Genomic DNA, 20446 nt, shown 5'->3' with positions numbered 1-20446 from the left:
ATTTCTAAAAAAAGAATTTTATATATATATATATGATACACATGTGCTCGCACCACGCACGCACGCATGCACGTGCAATGAATATATATACGTATATACTTGTATATATATTATATATAATATGTATGTACGTGTACCTTTTGGCCGTTACGACAGGTGAATCTAATTTGAAAAAATTTACGACAATTCGAATCAAGGTGCATGAATACGAAATGATCAAATCATATTAATCATAGAAACGTAAAAAAAGGTAAAAAGAAAATTAATGGACAAAATAGAAAAAGTAATATTACTTAAGATCGAGTATATACTTTCTACTTCCATTCGAAGACTTACTATTGGTAGAAAGATTCGTGATTGGTTTTTAAAAATTTCGTCGATCGTTATACCGCGCTAATAAAACTTTGAAAGTTCAAACTCTGACGCCATCTGTTGGACGACGTTAGAATTACTCTCATAGCGAAAGATCGTCGCGCCGTTTTCACGAAGGACCAATCACAGAACAGGTAGAGAGTGCGGGCGCGTTCGCACGTGATGTTCGGTTCGTGTCGTTGAATTTCGAATAGTAAAGAATAATGGTGTAGAGAATATATATAAACACACACATGGATATACAAAAATACGTATACGCGTTTGTTTCGTATGGTGTGATCATCGTACGGAAGATTATAAATCGTAAGCTAACGTCGACACGATAATTTAACCGTTTTGTCGTTGACTTTGGAGGTTCGAAAACGATCGTCGTCATCATCATCGTCGTCGTCGTCGTCGTAGTCGTCGTAGTCGTAGTCGTCGTAGTCATAGTCGAAATCGAAGTCGAAGTCGAAGTCGAAGTCACCATTTCTAACTTTTTATTCTTCGTTTATGAAGGTTTAAAGCTCAGGAACGAGAAACGATTGGCATTTTTTTTTCTATTTTACAATATATTTACGGACGACGGGAGTCGTGGCCAATAACACCTGATGGCGTTTTCCTGAAGGATAGACGAAGAGAAAATAGAGAGAAAGAAAGAGATAGGAGAAAGAAAGATATATATATATATCATACATATATATATATGTATGTATATACATACATACATACTCGGCTGCATAGGTAAAAAGCAGAGCGAGAGAGTGAATGAGAGAGAGAGAGAGAGAGAGAGAGAGAGAGAGAAAGAAAGTGCGAGCGAGAAAGAGGAAGAGTGCTAGAGTGAGGAGTGGTGTGAGTGAGGTGGGGTGAAGGGTCGGGGGGTAGGAGCGCTAGTAAAGATGGAGCGACGATCGGAATGGGATATCGGGAGGGGGAAGGAGAGAGAGAAAGACAGCTTCTCGTCAAATGCGCGGGCTTTTTTCCGGGTGTGGTATGTGCGTGTAGTAAACACCCCTTAGTCGGTACGGCATAGACGAAAAAGAGAGAAAGAAAAAGAAAAAGAGAGAGAGAGAGAGAAGGAAAGAAAGACACAGAGAGAGAGAGAGAGAGAGAAAGAGGGAGAAAGAGAGGGACGGAAAATGCGAGTTAACGAAAAAGAAGGACGAACGTATATACGAAAAAGAGACAAATCAACGAGTTTGACGAGCGAAGGAGAGTGTAAGAGAACGAAAGAGAGAGAGAAAGAGAGAATGTGCGAGCGAGTGAGTGAGCGAACGAGTGAGTGAGTGAACGAGTGAGTGAGTGAGTGAGTGAGAGTTACATACACAGTGGTGGGGTATAGAGAGACAATGTGTGTGTGAGAGAGAGAGAGAAAAAGAGAGAGAGAGAGAGAGAGAGAGCGAGCGAGCGAGCGAACGAACGAACAAGCTCGGAGAGAGGGAGCACAGAGAGAAACGGTTTTGTCGAGAGGAAAGGAGGCGGCAAGCATTGCCAGTGGAACGGACTGAGAACGAAAGCAGCAGCAGGAGAGCGAAGAGAGAAGGAAAGGATCTCCGTCAAAATGTCGCTGAAAACGCCAACGCGGATACAGTGATAGGGCTTTCATCGTATATCACTGCGGTATGCAGCTTTTTCTTGGATTCACTGAAATACTTTCATCGAGTTGCGTTCATCGAACGATCGATTATCGTTGGATTTGCTCGTGATTATATACGAATCTCTTCTACTTCTTCTTCTTCTTCTTCTTCTTCTACTTATTCTACTTCTACTTCGTCGAGAAACAGAAAGAGAGAGAGAGAGAGAGAGAGAACGAGAGCAAGAAAGAGCGAGAGAGCGAGAGAGAGAGAGAGAGAGAACTCAACATGCGAACGAGAGAGTGAAAAAGCAAAAAAAGAACGAGAGAGCAAGAGAGAGAGAGAGAGAGAGAGAGAGAGAGAGAGAGAGAGAGAGAGTCGATGTAGATGCAAAAGATAGTCATGGGAGCATCGATTGCGCACGATCACCCGGTTTCCCTCTATTTGTTTCCCTCGGGCTCCGCGTTGTTTCGTCGTGGCTGCTACTGCGTGTAACGACATCGCACCACGATCAACCTCTTTCTACATTCTTTCTCTTGTCGTCGACGACGACAGCTATATACTATTACTACTACTACTACTACTACTACGACTACTACTACTCTACTACTACATTATTACCATTGCACTATTACTACTACTACTCAACTATTACGACGACAACAACGACAACAACGACAACAACGATAACGACAACGACGACAACGACGACGACAACAACAACGACCGTCATCGTCGAGAGAAAGAGAAAGAAAGAGAGAGAGAGAGAGAGAGAGAGAGAGAGAGAGAGAGAGAGAGAGACACGATCCATATTCGCGAATACGATTTTTCAACCGGCACATCCTCTATCGTCGTCCTTCTTCTTCTTATCGTGCTTTTTCTTTATTTTCTCTTTTTCTTTCCTTTTTCCTTTTTTTTCCCCCCTTTCTCTCTCTCTCTCTCTCTTTCTCTTTCTCTTTTTCTCTTTCTCTCTCCCTCATCCCCTCCCCTTTTCTCCTGTTGATCGTTGTAAAAATCTCGCGCGCGAAGAAAATACTTTCATAGCCAGAGCACGACGACGTCGTCGAGAGTGTTCGGCTGACGAAGCCGATACTCCCAGGTATCATCTATCTTTTAACACATCCATGGTTAAGTCCTAAACATTTCCCCTCCTCCCCCGCCTAGTCCCGTCCCGTCACGTCCCTCCTCCGTTTTAATAAGAATACATTTATTTATTTATTTATTTATTTATTTATTTATTTATATGTTCGTTTATGATTAACGCGAACGAGAAGTATTCTCACATTTTATTTTTATTTATTTGCCATGTTTTTCTTTTTTCTCTTCTTCTTCTTTTTTTTCTTTTTCTTTTTTTTTTGTTCTCTCTTTTCTCTTCTCTTCTCTTCTCTTCTCTTCTCGAGTGTTGACCGATCGAGCGTTTAAACTTTTCTCACTATTTTATTTTCTTCGTTACTTCCTTGTTACGTTGCTGCTTCCTTCTTTACTTAAGTTCGTTTCTTTTGTGAATAAGATGGACTTGCCGAAAATCTGTATCATCTTTATACAGATGATAACTAAGATCCTAACAAATCGATCCTACTACCGACCCTTTGTTCCAAAACCTCCTTTCGTATTACCTTTATTGCATAGAGTATTAATCCTTAAAATCTCAAGACAGTGTCGCTTTCCTCGAGGGAGAAAGAGGAGGAGGGGACGTCAGTTTGTTACAGGACATTTTTGATTATCGTAAATTGTTCCTTGTTGTAATACGATATTGCTCTTTCGTCATCTACGTGCCTCTAAAAAGGATTCCACTCGTCGATGCTCGTGTCGTTTATCATTTCCTTTCATAGTGCTTCTTCTTCTTTTCTTTTCTTTTCTTTTTTTTTTTTTTTCACGGTCGTGATGAATTTATAGAACGGAAAAAAGAGGATTTATTTTTCCGCGCGCTCATCTGACTTTCATTTTAATTAGTATTATCGGTAATTGTAATTGCATCTTTTCTTTTTTTATTTTTCTGTTTTTTTTTTTTTTCCTTGTTTTCTTTCTTTCTTTGCTCTTCCACGATTCTCCTCCTTGTAACACGTTTAAAAATATCTACTGTCTATGTGTGTATGTGTATGTATGTATGTATGTGTGTGTGTGTGTGTGTGTGTGTGTGTGTTTTAATTATTCAGATTGCAAAAGTATATATGTGACATGTATGTTGACATTCAGTCATTGATTTGATTTGATTTGTTTTGATTTGATTTAATTTGATTTATTAGAGAACGATGATTAGGTTGTACATTTAAAGATATGATTTTACTTATATATCTTTATTAACTTTCATTTCTATGGGTTTCAGGTTTGTCGTAGTGTTAATTGTATATGAAGAAAATGGTGTCGACACGTCAATCAAGTAGCATAGGTGCAAATAATGGAGGTGGTAGTGTTAACGACATCAGAGAAGTTAGTCCATCGAGGAAACATCAGGCATCATCCTCTGCTGGATCTTCTAGTACATCTTCTTCAGTTTCACCTCCTTCGATGTGCAACTTAAGCCTTTTTGATTTGCCGGTTGAAATCATTGAGAAGATCTTTAGTTATTTGAATTATAATACTGTAGCACATTTACGTCCAGTAAGTATTATTATTATTCTTATTATTATTATTATCCATAGAAATTCTATTTGATAGAATTAAATTACTAGTTTTACTTTGGCTCGTCAAGATTATTCATTTCATTTTTATATTATAGGTTTCTCATCAAATGGATCGTGTCTGTGGAAACATTTTAAATTCGGCATTTCAAAAACTTCAAGCACAAATGTTAAGTCGCTTTCAAGCGATCAAATCTCAAATGCCTAGACGTGAATCCGCACGTCGTAATCATCCATTAGCATGTGAATCAGATATTATAGAAACTCTACATATGCGACTTACTTTATTACAAATGTGTTTTGGTAAACACATAGAGAGAAAACATTGTTGCTTTTTTCCTGGAGAGGTAAATCGAATAAAATTTTTATTCCTTCAAATATAAGAGATACTTATTGCATTAATATTTTAATTTCAATGTTTACAGATATTGGATGAAGTTTTTCGTATATTACATTATATAAAGGTTACTCCAAAATTAGCACGACCTTATAAAGTCACAGATGAATTGTTTGATTTGAGTACTATGGCTATGGAATATTTTAAAGAACGAATCGAGCCAATGTTACCAGAAATTCCTTATTTTGGAGCTGATTTTCTGGATTTAGCAGGGACATTCCCTTGTGAGTAAATAATTATATTTATTAAGATATTAATTTAAATGTATTGGATTTAATTAATTCAATGATAAAATACAATGGATGTATTGTGAATTCGCAGCAGCTAGTAATGTTAGTAAACCATTTATGTGCCTGGATTCTGCGCCCTTAAGTGTTGGAAGCAGTAAAGCGGGGAGTGGTAGCGGGGAGGAAGGTTCTCCTCCACATTCCTCCGAAGATCCTGCTCTCTTAGAAACGAATGTTTCACCTCCACAATCAAATATGGTATTACGGAAACGGATTCGTAAAATAAAACAAGGAATGAAGAGATACAACAGTCAGTTGACGTTAATGCGTAGGGATTTAAGGAGTTGTAAGGCGAAAATAGCCGAGCAACAGAAACAAATTGTAGAGTATGCTACGCGTCTCGACGACAATGACAAAAAGAATGAAGAGACATCTCGCAAGTTTAGCACACTACTACAGGTATTTACCCAGGTATACTTAGTATACGTGAGAGAGTGAGAGAGAATGAGAGAGAGAGAGAGAGAGAGAGAGAGAGAAAGAGAAAGAAAGAAATAGATATGTATAAATTGTAATATTCGATAAAATTAATTCTCGTCGATTTTGATAAAACAAGTAGATAGATTTAAATTAGAATTATATCAAGATTTGATTATAATTTCGATTGAAATTTTATAGGAATTAAATAAATGCAAGACAGAACTACAATATTGGCGGTCTAAGTCCCCAGCGATACCTGTTTGCGTTGGTTGTGGTCAATCTATGCCCGTACCTACGGAAGATCTACAGGCTTTAGTCAATCAAGGAGTAATGCCAGAGGTATTTGGAGAAGGATTGGATTTTATCCCTATAGCGGATGCACATAGTCCTACGGAAGTTGTTCAACAAGCAACCGTTACCCAATCTCCATCGCCAGGAGCACCTTCGGAACCTGCTGAGATGGCACCACCTAAAGCACCTATACCAACGGATTCCTTAAAACGGAAATCTAGCGTGGACGAAACACCGAGCGACTCTACGAAAAAACCACGTCGTACTGCCAAGTCTCGTCAGGCTAAACGCTCAAAGCTGTAAATTGATTCTGATCATGGTACAAATATCTATCTATTCTTATATCTCTGATCGGTTTTTCCAAGAGAAGGTATTTCATTCTTATTTTTCTTTATTCTTTGCATTAAGAAAAATCACGCCAATGTCCCGTTCTGTTACGAAGAGACAACATACAGGCAGGTGATGGATGATCTTAGAAAAGTACAAAATTCTTTCCCGATCGTCCTACGACGCGCTTCGCATGCAACGAACCCCCCCTATCATTTTGGAAATTAATATATGATTGAATTATTTGTTTTTTTTTCTTTTTTTTTTTTCTTTTTGTTTTTTTTTTTATTATTTTTTTTCTTTTTCTTTTTTTTTTTTCTTTTTCCTTTTTGTTTTCCCTTTTTTTTTTCTCCCGCTCATTCCACGGACGCACGACGGTGATCGATGCAGTTAGCTTAAAGTTTATTTATATTGAAAACAAAAAAAAAAAAAAAAAAAAAAAGAAAAACAAAAAAAAGAAACAAAAAACCGGGACATATTCTCACGATCACAATGATATCTGCATATATTCTAAATGATGTAGTAAATTTTTTTTTTTCCCCCCCAATATATTCTCGTAACGCAACGCGTATATCTTTCCAATATCTTTTTTTTTTTTTTTTTTTTTATTATTATTTTGTTTTATTTTTTTTTATTTTTTTTTCTTTTCTTTTCGAAGACTCCTTAGAGTGTATTCTCTATTAATATCATAATCGCCATGATATATCCGAAGGTTTACGGAAGGCAATTTGATATTTTGTTTGTCGATCCAAAGAATTTCTTTTCTTTTCTTTTTTTTTTTGTTTTTTTTTTTCCTTTTCTTTTTTTAACGTCGTTCAACGTCGTTTAAAAACAACATGAAATTGTCTGTTGGAAATGTCGAGATAGAATTTCGAGATAGAATATCAACAAACGAAATTTACCTTCTGTTCTCCTTGGACAAGTAACGAACGAGCACCGAATTCGTATCTTGTTTTTAACGTGATATAATAATAATAATAATAATAATAATAATAATAATAATAATAATAATAATAATGATAATAATGATAATAATAATATTAATATTAATATTAATAATATTAATAATAATAATAATAATATTAATAATAATAATAATAATATTAATAATAATAATAATAATATTAATAATAATAATAATAATATGTTTCCGTAGTCCGTAAACTAAACATTTCATCCCAATATTTTTCGTGAAAATCGTCGTTTAAGAAAATATTCTAAATGGCGTGATGGGATGACGTTGTTTGGTATTAAAAATTGTATAAAATGAAAGAATGAAAGAAAGGAAGAATGAAAGAATGAAATAGAGGAAAAAGGAAAAGAAGTTGAAAAAAAAAATGATTGTATAAAATTGAAATGTTAACAACATTTAGTTGTAATTTTAACAAGAATAGAAATTTAACGTTGTGCATGGCTATTGAAATATCGCCAATGGATAACGATATAAAAAGCATAATCTTTTTATTTTTTTTTTTTTTTTTATTTTTTTTTTTTAATTTTTTTTTAATTTTTATTTACCTTTTTTTTTCCGACATAAGTGGCATGTCATCGAGTTTTCTAGAGGGATTTTTATACGAAGTAAGAAAAGAATTGGGAGAGAAAGGAGAAGAAAATGCAGAAGAGAAAAAAAAAAGAAAGGGAAAGAAAAAGATAAACAAACAAAAGAAGAAAATATAGAATCATTATTGGGAATAGTAAATTTTCTCGGGGATGTGGTTTGAAAGGTGTTGAAAAAAGTAAATATATATATATATATATATATATATATATATATATATATACACACACACACACAAAATACACAATATAAATGGAAATATTCGTAAAAGATATCAGGATATTTCATAACGCGTTCAATTATTATTTTCTTTTTTTTTTTTCTTTTTTTTTTTTTTTTTCCCCAATATATTTAATTAGAATTTTTGTCCCTTTTTATACGTCGAGCTTGAAACAGAAAAAAAAAAGAAAAACAAAAAGATAAACAAAACGAGACAAGAGAAATGAATGAATTTTTCGTTTTGGCATGAAAGGGAAACGTTCAGTCAGCAGGTGTGATCGAGGATATAACAAACTAGAGATATTATAGCACGGGATTACTTATCGAAATAATTTATTCGATTAATCAATGGTGGTCCCTTCCTTTTATCGTCTTTCTGTGATTATTTAAAATTTTTTTTTTTTTTTTACAATCTTTATTTTCCCCCGCCAACCAATTCACTTCATCGTTGCACTTTTGGCCGCGTATATACGAATACTTTTAATTACAAGCAAATATATCAGGATAATAATAAAAAGAGGAAGGAGGGAAGGGGAGAAAGAAAAAACGAAGATCTTTTCAAACTGAATGAACTACTTATTTTTTTTTTTTTCTTTTCTTTTTTCTTATTTTTTTCTTCTTTTTTTTCCATCTAAGCCTTAAGAGATGTAAAAAGGAGAAATGAAAGGATAAGAGAAGAGGAAAGTTGGAACGAAATTTGGAATGTTTGAGGAAATAAGGGTGATAGAATGAGATGTTAGATAATTTGAAAAAAAGAATTGTGTTATATATATATATATATATATATATATATATATATATATATATATATATATATATTATTTTCTCACAACAGAGATAGAGAGAGAGAAAGAAGAGAGAAAGAAAAAGAGAGGGAGAGAGAGAGAGGGAGAGAGAACGCCGTCATAGAAATGATGCGGTATTCTAAAATCCGCAAAAATGCGGCGTGGTATTGCAATATTAATAGAGCTAGGTAATTATTTATAGGAACAATTATTTATAGAAGGAGAAGAGAAATAAGAAACAATTAATAACAATAACAACAAAAAGAAAATGATTAATTGGTTCTCATTAAGAAGAGTTACCCTTGTAAATTTATAAATGCAAAAAATTTTCAGTAATCTCAAAACAATAATGTTGTTATTGAAAGCATAAAAGCTTATCTATAAGAAAAAGAAAAAACATAAAAACAACAACAAGAAAAACAACAACAAAAAGGAGGTTTATATATATATATATATAACAATTATACATATATATAGTGTCGTGGGGGAGACATGTAAATTGAAATTGTCATTAATTCAGAATTAAGTATATGGGAAATCGGTTTTCAAAGTCTAACGCTTTACCCCGATGCGATGCTTGATGATAGAAAGGACTCCGTAGGAAACATGTTAATTGTCTTATTTGCACCGATCATCCAGTTAATCTCAAAGAAGTGTAGTTAGACATATTGTGAGTTTATTCATGATTCTAGTAATAAAGATAAACAAAATAAAATAAAAAAAAAAACACATAATGATAATAAATAAATAATATTTCATTATGAATATATGTGTATATATATGTATATATATATATATATACACATTTGTATGTATGTATGTATGTATGTATGTATGTATGTATGTGTGTGTGTGTGTGCGTGTGTGTGTGTGTGTGCGCAGGTGTGTGTATGCATATGCACAGTTAATAGATATATATGTATATACATTTGTCTGTATAAACATATATATGTCTATTTACATATATATATATATATATATATATATATATATATATATAATATACATATATATATGTATATATATATATTTGCCAGATGTGCATACCACTACAGAGCATTTTAGTTTAAACTTTAATGGAACAATAAGATATAATAATTAATAGTAATGAAATAATTATCGAAATATATATATATATATATACATATACATATATACATATACATATATACATATATATATATATATATATATATATATATATATATATATATATATATATAATTTTGTATCAATGTCAAAAAAGGAATTAGGGAAAAAGGAGAATAAAAGGAAGAGAGAAAGAGAGAGGATGGTGCAAATGTGAACTTGATGAAAGAATCTGTATGTATGATTAAGAATGTATGATATATAATATAAATATAATTAGAGAGGGAAAGAGAGGGTGAATGTTGATGAAAGAGTAAGAAAGAGAGAGAGAGAGAGAGATAGGAACGTGCGAGTGAGAAAGATTCTAAATTCAAACTTGAGGAGAATTTATGATGTGATGGCTTTGTCGATTAAACTGCGGGAAAGTGACCTTTATTCAAATAAAATACACGTGGGGCGTTTCTGGCTACAAAACTGTATGTGAGTTTCACTCAACAAAGAACACGCATAAGGTTTTTTGCGGGGGCGGTCGTAGCCGAACCGCTGTGTATGTCGGAAGTTTTCGGAAATGCTTTTAAATAATAATAATAATCGTACCATTTAGTAATATATAAATGGGACTGTACTTAAGTCATAGTAGAAAAAATAATAAAATGAAACATAATTAAAAAAAAAAAAAAAAAAGAAAGAAAGAAAGAAAGAAAGAAAAAAAAGAAAAAAAAAAAGATTTCGTTTACGCGAAGATAAAAAAGGCAGAAAGGAAGAAAAAAGAAAAAAAAATGAATTCCAACGAAACTTCTTACGGCGGTAATTCATTATAAAGTTTTGTCCTGACATAAAAAAAGCTTTTTAGATATTTCTAAAATTTCAATTTGAAAGCTAACGAATCGCCGATCGATTTATTGTCCAACAATTTGTTAATTAATCGATGTGTATTTTTTATTCGTTATTTGTTTTTTTTTTTCTGTTCTTGTTTGTTCTTTTTTGTATTTTTTATTTATTTATTATTTTTTTTTTTAATTCACTGCGTTTTCGCGATCCTCGGCTTTCCGACATAATCCGTCCCCGAATGATACAAAAAAAAAAAAAAAGAAAAAAAAAAGAAAAAAAAAACAAAACAAAGAAAAGTCGTTAACTTTATGTATTACACATAAACACACATGGATCTATTATGTTAGGCATGCAATCAAGCATAAATGATGAATACACGATCTAGAGATATAGATAAATTTTTTTTTCTTAGGAAGTAGCGAGCAATGTGCATCGACGGTGCGTGCATGGAACCACGAATTTTCTTAAAAAAAAAAACATTAAAAAATAAAAAATAAAAATAATAATAATAATAATAATAATATAATAATAATAATAATAATAATAATAATAATAAAAAAAAAAAAAATAAATAAACGACGATGACGATGACGACGACGATGACGACGACGACGACAACAACAACAACAACCAACAACCAACAACAACAGCAACAACAACAACAACAACAACAAAAGAAAGAAAGAAAGAAAGAAAACAATGCACTGGAGTGTCAGAGAATCTTAAAATAAATTGAAATAAATAAAATAAAGTATCTTTGTACATTGTACGATACTATTAAGTATGATTCTTGATATCTTCATGGTGCGTAAAATAGGTAAATAAATACCCACGATAAAACACATTCGTGTAATTTACAGTTTACACAATGCGAAAAAGCGAATATTTAGGAATACAATTGCCACAGCGTTTTACGAATCCGAAACGCCGTACTCCGAGAAAAAAAAATATAAATATATTAACTTAAATGGTTTTACGTGTATTAAAACGATTGTAAATATATATTAGATACACCTTATAATAAACATAATTTAACATACTTCAATTTTTTTTTTTTCTTTTAGTCTTTTAAATCTCTTTTGGATATTTTGAATAATAGGTAAAAGAAGGAGAAACGAGAGGACCACGTTCGAATTATTTTCCTTTCTGTATTTAAAAAAAAAAAAAAAAAAAAAAAAAAAAGAAAAAAGATTACTCAGTGATCATAAATAATTATTGATAAATCAACGTTTTATCAATTCCGATATCGTTTATTCCTTATTCATAATATTTGTACACAAGTTTAAATGATACGATATTAAAAATAATACTTTTATCCGCGTCAAATCAGATAACCAATGAAATCGTAGCCGCCATGATACTATTATTTGCGCGCCATTAAAACAAACATCATGGCCGAACTAGTGAGAGAAGGGGTAACCCCGTATAATTTCATGATTTTTCATTCGTTCTTCTTACGTCGTCATCAGAGAGGTGAGAATATTCTATTTCTTTTCTATTTCTAATAATATCAATAATCTTTACGTTCATATAATTTCTTTAATATCTCTTATCATCTTTCGATGTATTATTACTTTCTCTCTCTCTCTCTCTCTCTCTCTCTCTCTCTCTCTCTCTCTCTCTCTCTCTCTCCCCCGCCCTCTCTCTTTCTTTTATAACGATATAATATTACCATTGAAATATGATAATACTAATATACATATGCGTAGTTGTACGGCGTCCTTGATGAAGTATATTTTAAACGTCGTAGGTAATGCGTTTAAAATTAGCATCATATCGAATTTTTAATCGTAGCTTCGAGTGGTCGCAAAGAGAAAACGTAAACAAAACAAACACGACGTATCGACCTCGAATAATGTTCTCGATACGCTCATTGACATGCTATTATCTTGTCGTACGTCGTCGAGTAAACATGTTTTTCTTATAGAAACTCGTTAAACCATTAGAACTTCTTTCACCTTTTCTCATTTTACTTATTGATAATTTATTATGATTTTTATTGAAAATAGGGTCTCCGTATGCAGCAACCTCCACGTGGTGAGACCTGGGCAATCGATATTACTTGCAATTTAAAAAAAAAGAAAAAACGTATAATATTATTGTAAACAATGCAAGTACTATCGAGCTAATTGGCTGCTAATTTCATTGTTATCCCACTGAATTTCTAATGTAATAAGTACATTTCAAATCTAATATATACATGTGTTATATTTCTCTTGACAACATTTAAGTTCTAGTTCCAGAAATAATAAAAACTCTACGAATCGTCGTCTCTGGTAGTTCAGTCGATAAGGTAGAACGTGACTAAAAAAATCTGAAATTTTACTGATATTACAATCATCAATTTTTTTTTTTTTTTAATCACTTATTAAACCAATTAATAGCACGTTGTGTTTTAATTTTAACGATTTAATTTTTCTCAATTACTTTTTAAATTGTTAATATTTAATCGTTATCATACGTCATACGTATGATTAATATAATATAAACTACAGCTGATAAATTTTAAGTGAGGTTAGCGTTGTTAATCATTGTTGATAGACACGTGTCGTATTGGTAATCTTGATTGTCGCGGAGGACAATAGTTACTCGTTTGCTTTCAGTCGAAGATGGAGTATAATATGGATCGGTGTTATAGCGATATACGCGTATCAGGATCATTGAAAACGTTATAAAAGTTCGACTCAAAAGTAACGGCCTTTATGTAAATGTCTCTTTATCATTTTATAAATCGTCACGTCGAATCGATCGCACCAAGCTGATGTCTCCACAAATTTTTTTTCTCGAATCTCCTTGTCGATCATAACCTATAACCACATGTGTATATTGGTCTTTCATCTTCATTTCAATTGATTTTAAGTGCGACGAGAATTACGACCGCAATTATGGCAAACACTATGCACAAGGACGGATACGAGACACGTAAGGGAACAATTTTTTTTGTTTGTTTTTTGTTTTTCGTTTTTTTTTTTTTTTTTTTTTTTTTCATGACTTTGTTACTCTCATTGTTTGAACTTTTATTGATCTTATTTATTGTTTCTGATAAGAGATAGAAAGAGATGGAGACACTTTTGTTGTTTGTACATTATTAGTAGAAGAATCTTATCATTACAATATTTTTCATACAATTTTTTAATTCATCTTGATTATCTTATATGACTTGTACATACTTAAAGATTTTATTTTGTGCTTTTTCATTATGGAAATAGAAAGTTTAACTATGCGTGGAGGCAGTGGTGCTGTTGGATCAAATGCCGATATGAAATTGGAACCATCTAGTCCTACAGAAAAATATACTTTCTCTCGTTGTAGTAGTACAGGATCTGTAAATACTGCATCATCGTCTGCTCATAATACAGGTGAATAATGATAGACAATTTACATTTAAGTATTATCACTTGAAGATAATATTTAACAGGAATAGGTGGGTTTGATTTGATTTCAGAGGATGAAGACAGTGATAATAAAAATTCAACGATAAGTTATAAAGAACGACGTAGAGAAGCTCATACACAAGCCGAGCAAAAACGTAGAGATGCCATTAAAAAGGGATATGATTCACTTCAAAATTTAGTGCCTACTTGTCAGCACACCGACTCATCCGGTTACAAATTGTCCAAAGCTACAGTACTTCAAAAATCTATAGATTATATACAGTTTTTGTTGCAGCAAAAAAAGAAACAAGAGGATGAACGTAATGCATTGAGAAAAGAAGTTGTTGCTCTACGTATTATGCAGGCTAATTATGAACAGATTGTGAAAGCTCATCAAACACAACCGGGTCATGCAGAAATGCGTATATCGGATGAAACGAAATTCCAAGTGGTAGAGAAATCTTTTTGTTTCCACCCCTTTTATTTCATTTCCCAAAATTCTTTTATCGCTTTTTTTTTCTTTTTTTTTTCTTTTTTTTTTTTTTTTTTTTAATCATATCGTAGCATTATTTTTGTACTTCTTTTTTTCTATTTTTAGTTTCAGGCGATTATGGATCGTTTATTTCAAAGTTTCAACAACATCTCCGTTGCGAATTTTGCAGAATTGTCCGGTTGCGTGTTTAGTTGGTTAGAGGAACATTGCAAGCCTCAGGTGACTCATCCAATTTATTGTTTATCCAAACATGTTGTCAAAAAGAAAAAGAAACAAAAGAAAACAGACAAACAAACGAACGAACGAACGAACGAACGAACGAACAAACAAACGAACAAACAAACAAACAAACAAACAAACAATAGGAATATAATTGGACTCGTTCGCATTAACGAGAACAAAATTACTTTCAGACTCTTCGCGAGGTAGTACTTTCCGTTTTACAGCAACTCAACAACCAAATCAGCTAGTCGAATGTACCATCGGAGTTGTCTCCATCGCACAATATCCCTGTTTTATCAACTTGTATCTATATCTTTCAAAGGGATACTTAAACCGATCGTCAATGAAGTTACCAGAGGGGATGGGAGATGAGTGTCGTACAAGAAATAAAAAAAAAAAAAAAAAAATAATAATAAATAAACAAAACAAAAAAAACGAGATAAAAAATACATATATACATATATATGTATGTATGTATGTATGTATGTATGTATGTATGTATATATATCCATATATATATATATGTATATATATATGTATATATATATATACGGGTAGCTTATAAAATGATCGCACGACGAAAATATACATAGAGATTTATTTTATATACGATCATAGGCATAGAAGAAATTGGCGCCATTCTGTGATTTTTGGCGCGTAATATGAATCCACGTTGTTATTATTGGCTGCGTGTAAAAGATGATGTGTTGAATATTTTTATCAGATTTTTCTATTAAACATATATATATATATATATATATATACACATACACACACGTACACAGACAGACATACATTCACACATATACACATCACACTTCGTCGTGTACATACTCGCGTATATGTGTGACGAGACGCGACATATGTATATCGATGTGTATCTAAATATGTACATACATAAGAAAAAAGATCTACGAGATCGCAGCTTGGAATAAAATTTAATACCTCACAGACTCTTAACACTATGGTCCACACAAGACAGTGTAAAAATTGTTGTCTCTCTTCGATAATTCGAAAAAGTGTTTTCTCTTAGTTACTTTTTTTTTCTCTTCATTTTCTTGACTTTTTTATTTTACTTGTTTTTTTTTCTTGCTTTCTTTTTTTTTTTTTTTTTTTTTACCTTTTCTTTATTTTCTTTTACTTTTGCTTTTTCTTTTCCTTCTTCTTCTTCTTTTTTCTTTTCTTGTTTTATTAAAACGATCAAGGATATACAAATGGTTTCGTCGATATACAATTAACAATGATAATGACAAAGAACGTTATATAGTTTTTATACGTCTTTTTAAACTTTTTCCGATTCCGTAGGCATACTATCACCTTGAGTAATATCGTTCATAGGTATTGCGTCAAATTTTTGCCTATTATTCTCATCAGCTTCTTGTAAAGAAATCCGACGAATCGTTCGTCTTCTTTTAGATCTGTCGTCGGTTCGACAGCACAAATCTCGAAAAAGACAGGCATAGCAAGCGAGTAATATTGTCATCATTACGATACCACCGATCATCAGGATAACTGCCCAGAAAATAGACGCCTCGTCGTCCATCTCGTTCTTTAAACTTTAAATATCCTTTCTTCCAAAGTGTCCTTTAAGATTTGCTGAAATAAAAAATATAGGATGTACATATATTTATGTACGTATGTATGTATGTATCTATGCATGTATGTATGTATGTATGTATGTATGTATGTATGTATGTATGTATAATATCGAGAAGAAAATCATATATTGTGTGTTTATATAAGTCATGAAAGAAATTGAAATATATCGGTCAACATATCGATATGGGAAAACTTTGAACAGTTTTCTTCGAGACATCCAGGCGTCATGTGTAATAATAAAAAATAGGGATGGGAGTAAAGAAAATGTAGGATAACTCGGAAAATGAAAACACGTATATCATCCGGAAATCATTTTTTCCTTCTTTATTACTTTCTTTTCTTTCTTTCTTTCTTTCTTTATTTATATATTTATTTGTTTTTTTTTTTTTTTTTTTTTTTTTTTTTTTTTTTTTTTTATCAACGTGTATTCTGTATACGACTACATTTACTTTCGAGAAAGTGTTATGGCCTTAGAGAAAATATCCTTATTTTTTTATCTCTCCTCTCGCACTTAGGATAAATAAGAGGTCATGGGCTTGGCAATACCCATGAGAGAAAAAGAAAAAGAAGAAAAAAAAAAAAAAGAAAAGAAAAAAAGAAAAAAGGTCTAAATATCGTCGAGCAAGAATTTTATGGTTATCATGAAAGTATACATATATTACATGAGATAGAATTTACACGTAAAACGATAAACTTGTAGCTTATAAATTACGTTCTAGTTTCCGTGTTAATTTTTTGTTTATTTTATTTTTTTTTTTTTTCCATTTCCTGTTCCTTTTTTCTTTTTTATCTTTATTTTCTCCATTTTTTCTTATTTATTTATTCGTTCAATCATTCATTCATTAATTCATTCATTCATCCATGCATGCATTCATTTATTCACGCATGCATGCTTTCATTCATTCATTCATTCATTCATTCATTCATTCATTCATTCATTCATTCATTCATTCATTCATTCATTCATTCATTCATACATTCGTTTATTTACTTACTTATTCATTTATTTCTCATTTCTTTAAATGTGACATTTAACTTGGAAAAATAAAAATTAATTTTTCATTTCAATTGATAATGCCCAAAATTTGAGCCAATAATTTGATCATAGATTTGATGCGAACGCGTTATATATCCGAATATATAATAAATCAATTTCAATGATTGCAGTATCGAAAATGTTTTGTTTCTTTTGAATTATTAGGGAATAAGAAAAAAGAAGAGGGAGGGAGAGAGAGAGAGAGAGAGAGAGAGAGAGAGAGAGAGAGAGAGAGAGAGAGAGATAAACGCGATTTTTATTTTTTTTCAGAAAGATAGAAAAGTTGTTATCATTGCGATTATTTTCTTCATAGTTTGAATTTCATTCTTTGTTATTACAACGTGATAAATCTCTCGAATCATTTCTTCTAATATGTTTCTTCCTTCTAAGGAAACAAGGTCTTAAGTTTTTTTTATTTAATCTTTGAAAATTATTCTAACGTAAAATTACGTTAATATTGTCGCGAGATGAAATTTCCAATATGTCGCTATATGTATATTATTATTCTTTTTCCTTTTTTTCTTTTTTTCTTTTTTTCTTTCTTTTTTTTTTCCTTTTAAATTCTAAACAATCAATAAGAAAAATAAATGCGATTGGAAAAATTTTCTCTTCCATTTTTCTTCTCTTTCTATTATCGTAAATAGAGATTATAACAAAAAGAAAAAGAAAAAGAAAAAGAAAAAGGGAAGAAAAAATTAATTTGTCGTAAGGAATTATTGAATTATTTCGTTAGTTTCACCTTCTTTTTTTTTTCTTTTTTTTTTTTTTTTTTTTTATCCCCTTAGAATGAAATTTCAAACTGTGATATTCCTTAAAGATTAATTCTATATATTTCAAATTTAGAAAGATAATTATCTTGTCGATCGACAACGTCGATTTCTCACGAGGAAATTTATCTCACGAGAAATTTTTCGATTATCTTTCTTAAGAATTCTTGGAATAGCGAACAACGGAGAGAACTATGTCATGTTAACTATGTTGATAATAATTTAAAAAAGAAAAAAGAAAGAAAGAATTAACATTTACGCTTATTTCTTTCGTACATTGCAAACCAGGTTGGATATGTAACAGCGTGCGTTACGCTTGAATAACTTTTAATTATTTCGGAATGTAAATATATCCTTTATGATTTGAGATCGTAAAAAGTGAGGAAACGTAGACGTAGGTAAACGTAGATAAATATTCCATCTCTCTCTCTCTCTCTCTCTCTCTTTCTCTCTTTTCTTTTCTTTTTTTTTTTTTTAATATCTCTCTTAATAGTTAAAACGTCTACGTACAATTATTAGAACGTTAAAGTTTTTATAAAACTATATTGTATAATCATTTATATTTTTATTTCTCTCAATGAAATCGAATGTTGAAGATTGAATAAAATTATTTTACTTTCTCAATGATCTATTTTTGTTTCCTTCAATTTTCTAATCATACGTATGAATTAAAACGTTAACATTTTTCTTTCTTTTTCTTTCTCTTTTTTTTTTTTTTTTTTTTTTTTTGGTGAAAACATTACCGAATTTTAATTTGATTCTCTTCTCGAAAAAGTTCTTTTCTTTCGATTTTTTTTTTTTTTTCTTCGTATCCATTACGTGTTCGTAATTAAACGTTTTAATTAATTCTTTTGACGAAATCAATGATCGAATTCCAAATAAAATTTCTTTTATCCTCTCTGATACTATTTATTTTTCATTCCTTCAGTTTTCTAAGCAACAAGTATGAGTTACAACGTTAACGTCTTTTTTTTTCTTTTTTCTTTTTTTTCTTTTTTTTTTTTTTTTTCTTGTGAAAATATAACGAAACTTTAATTTGATTCTCTTTGACAAAGTTTTTTGTTCGTTTTTATATTAATCGGTCCGTAAATCGAATTTTTTAAATTAAATCCTTTAGATGAAATCGCGCGTTTTGAATTTCAAATAAAATTCTTTTATGCCTTCCACGAATATTATTATTGATATCATCTATTTCTCTGTTTCTTTTTTCTTTTTTTTTTTTTTTTCTTTTCTCTCTATCTTCGATTTTCTAAGTTACCAATTAGGATGCTTTAAAGTTTGATCGTCGTAATAAGATATTCGAATGAGAAGAGGATGTACTTCGTCGGCAGACACCAATAAAACACAGGAACTTAATAAAGACGTCATAATGGTGCCGAGTACGACGGAGTAGAGGCTATATTGCGGATATAGGAAATAGAAATTGCTGTTTATGGGATGATGCACTTACTGGTGTTATATACTCGTGTATACACACGAAATTAAGGATACGAAGGTAAAGAGAACTTCACGAGAAAGAATAAAAAGAAAAAGGAGGAAGAGGAAGAGGAAGAGGAAGAGGAAGAGGAAGAAGAAGAAAGAAAGAAAAGAAATAAATAAATAAATAAATAAATAAATAAATAAATAAATAAATAAATAAATAAATAAATAAAGAAGATTTTCGATAGATCGCGATGAGATTAATAAAAAGGGAAAAAATTGAAAATTTACGTGGAGGAGTATACTCATGAAAGATTCATAGAACTAGTATGCTTCGATACTTTCAATGTTCATTGTATAAATATTTTACGAGGAGTGAATAAGAAGTCTGTATTTTTACATTTATTCTTTTTTTTTTTTTTTTTTTTTTTTGGGAATACTCAAAGTCATCTGATCGATGAAAATACATATGTTTACGTATTTACATTACTTTCATATATTATTGATTTGATTCATATATTAATGTCATAAATAAGAAATTCGTTGTATTAAAGCTTTATACTTATTTATGAATTGATCCAATATGTTTTCAATTCGTTCCTTTTTCTTTTTTGTAAAATCATAAGTATTGAAAAAAAGTAAACAATTGTGATACAATTGAAAAAGGTATTTGTGCGTAATTACGTAGAAGTAATTACTAAAAAAAAAAAAAAAAAAAAAAACAGACAACGAGTAAAACCGATAGTATATTTAGAAATTTCCTTTTTTTTTTTTTTTATTTTTTCTTTT

At 31.1% G+C, this 20446-nt stretch overlaps 2 protein-coding genes across 8 annotated transcripts; both read left to right on the top strand.

The window, feature by feature from the left end:
* Positions 1-504: 504 nt before the first annotated feature.
* LOC124424893 (F-box only protein 28) lies at positions 505-11321 on the top strand. Of its 6 annotated transcripts, none has more exons than XM_046964476.1 (7): positions 507-1971; positions 4252-4526; positions 4645-4893; positions 4972-5167; positions 5265-5629; positions 5846-6257; positions 11160-11321. In XM_046964476.1, the coding sequence occupies exons 2-6, from the start codon at positions 4275-4277 to the stop codon at positions 6239-6241; spliced, it is 1458 nt and encodes a 485-aa protein (XP_046820432.1). In that variant the 5' UTR covers positions 507-1971; positions 4252-4274; the 3' UTR covers positions 6242-6257; positions 11160-11321. The 6 variants fall into 6 exon arrangements, with proteins under 6 accessions (XP_046820468.1, XP_046820459.1, XP_046820432.1 ...); XM_046964467.1 differs by lacking the exon at positions 11160-11321 and having other exon boundaries at positions 507-675; positions 871-1971; positions 5846-9554; XM_046964484.1 differs by lacking the exon at positions 11160-11321 and adding an exon at positions 6347-9554.
* Positions 11322-12809: 1488 nt separating this feature from the next.
* LOC124425004 (max-like protein X) lies at positions 12810-15813 on the top strand. 2 transcript variants are annotated; one of them, XM_046964741.1, is made up of 5 exons: positions 12810-13669; positions 13957-14106; positions 14172-14572; positions 14720-14833; positions 15028-15813. In XM_046964741.1, the coding sequence occupies exons 1-5, from the start codon at positions 13633-13635 to the stop codon at positions 15082-15084; spliced, it is 759 nt and encodes a 252-aa protein (XP_046820697.1). In that variant the 5' UTR covers positions 12810-13632; the 3' UTR covers positions 15085-15813. The 2 variants fall into 2 exon arrangements, with proteins under 2 accessions (XP_046820697.1, XP_046820702.1); XM_046964746.1 differs by having other exon boundaries at positions 13047-13669; positions 14193-14572.
* Positions 15814-20446: the final 4633 nt, after the last annotated feature.

The sequence above is a fragment of the Vespa crabro genome, chromosome 1, assembly GCF_910589235.1.
Source record: "Vespa crabro chromosome 1, iyVesCrab1.2, whole genome shotgun sequence".
Lineage (NCBI taxonomy): Eukaryota > Metazoa > Arthropoda > Insecta > Hymenoptera > Vespidae > Vespa > Vespa crabro.
This window is presented reverse-complemented; position numbering and strand designations above follow the sequence as displayed.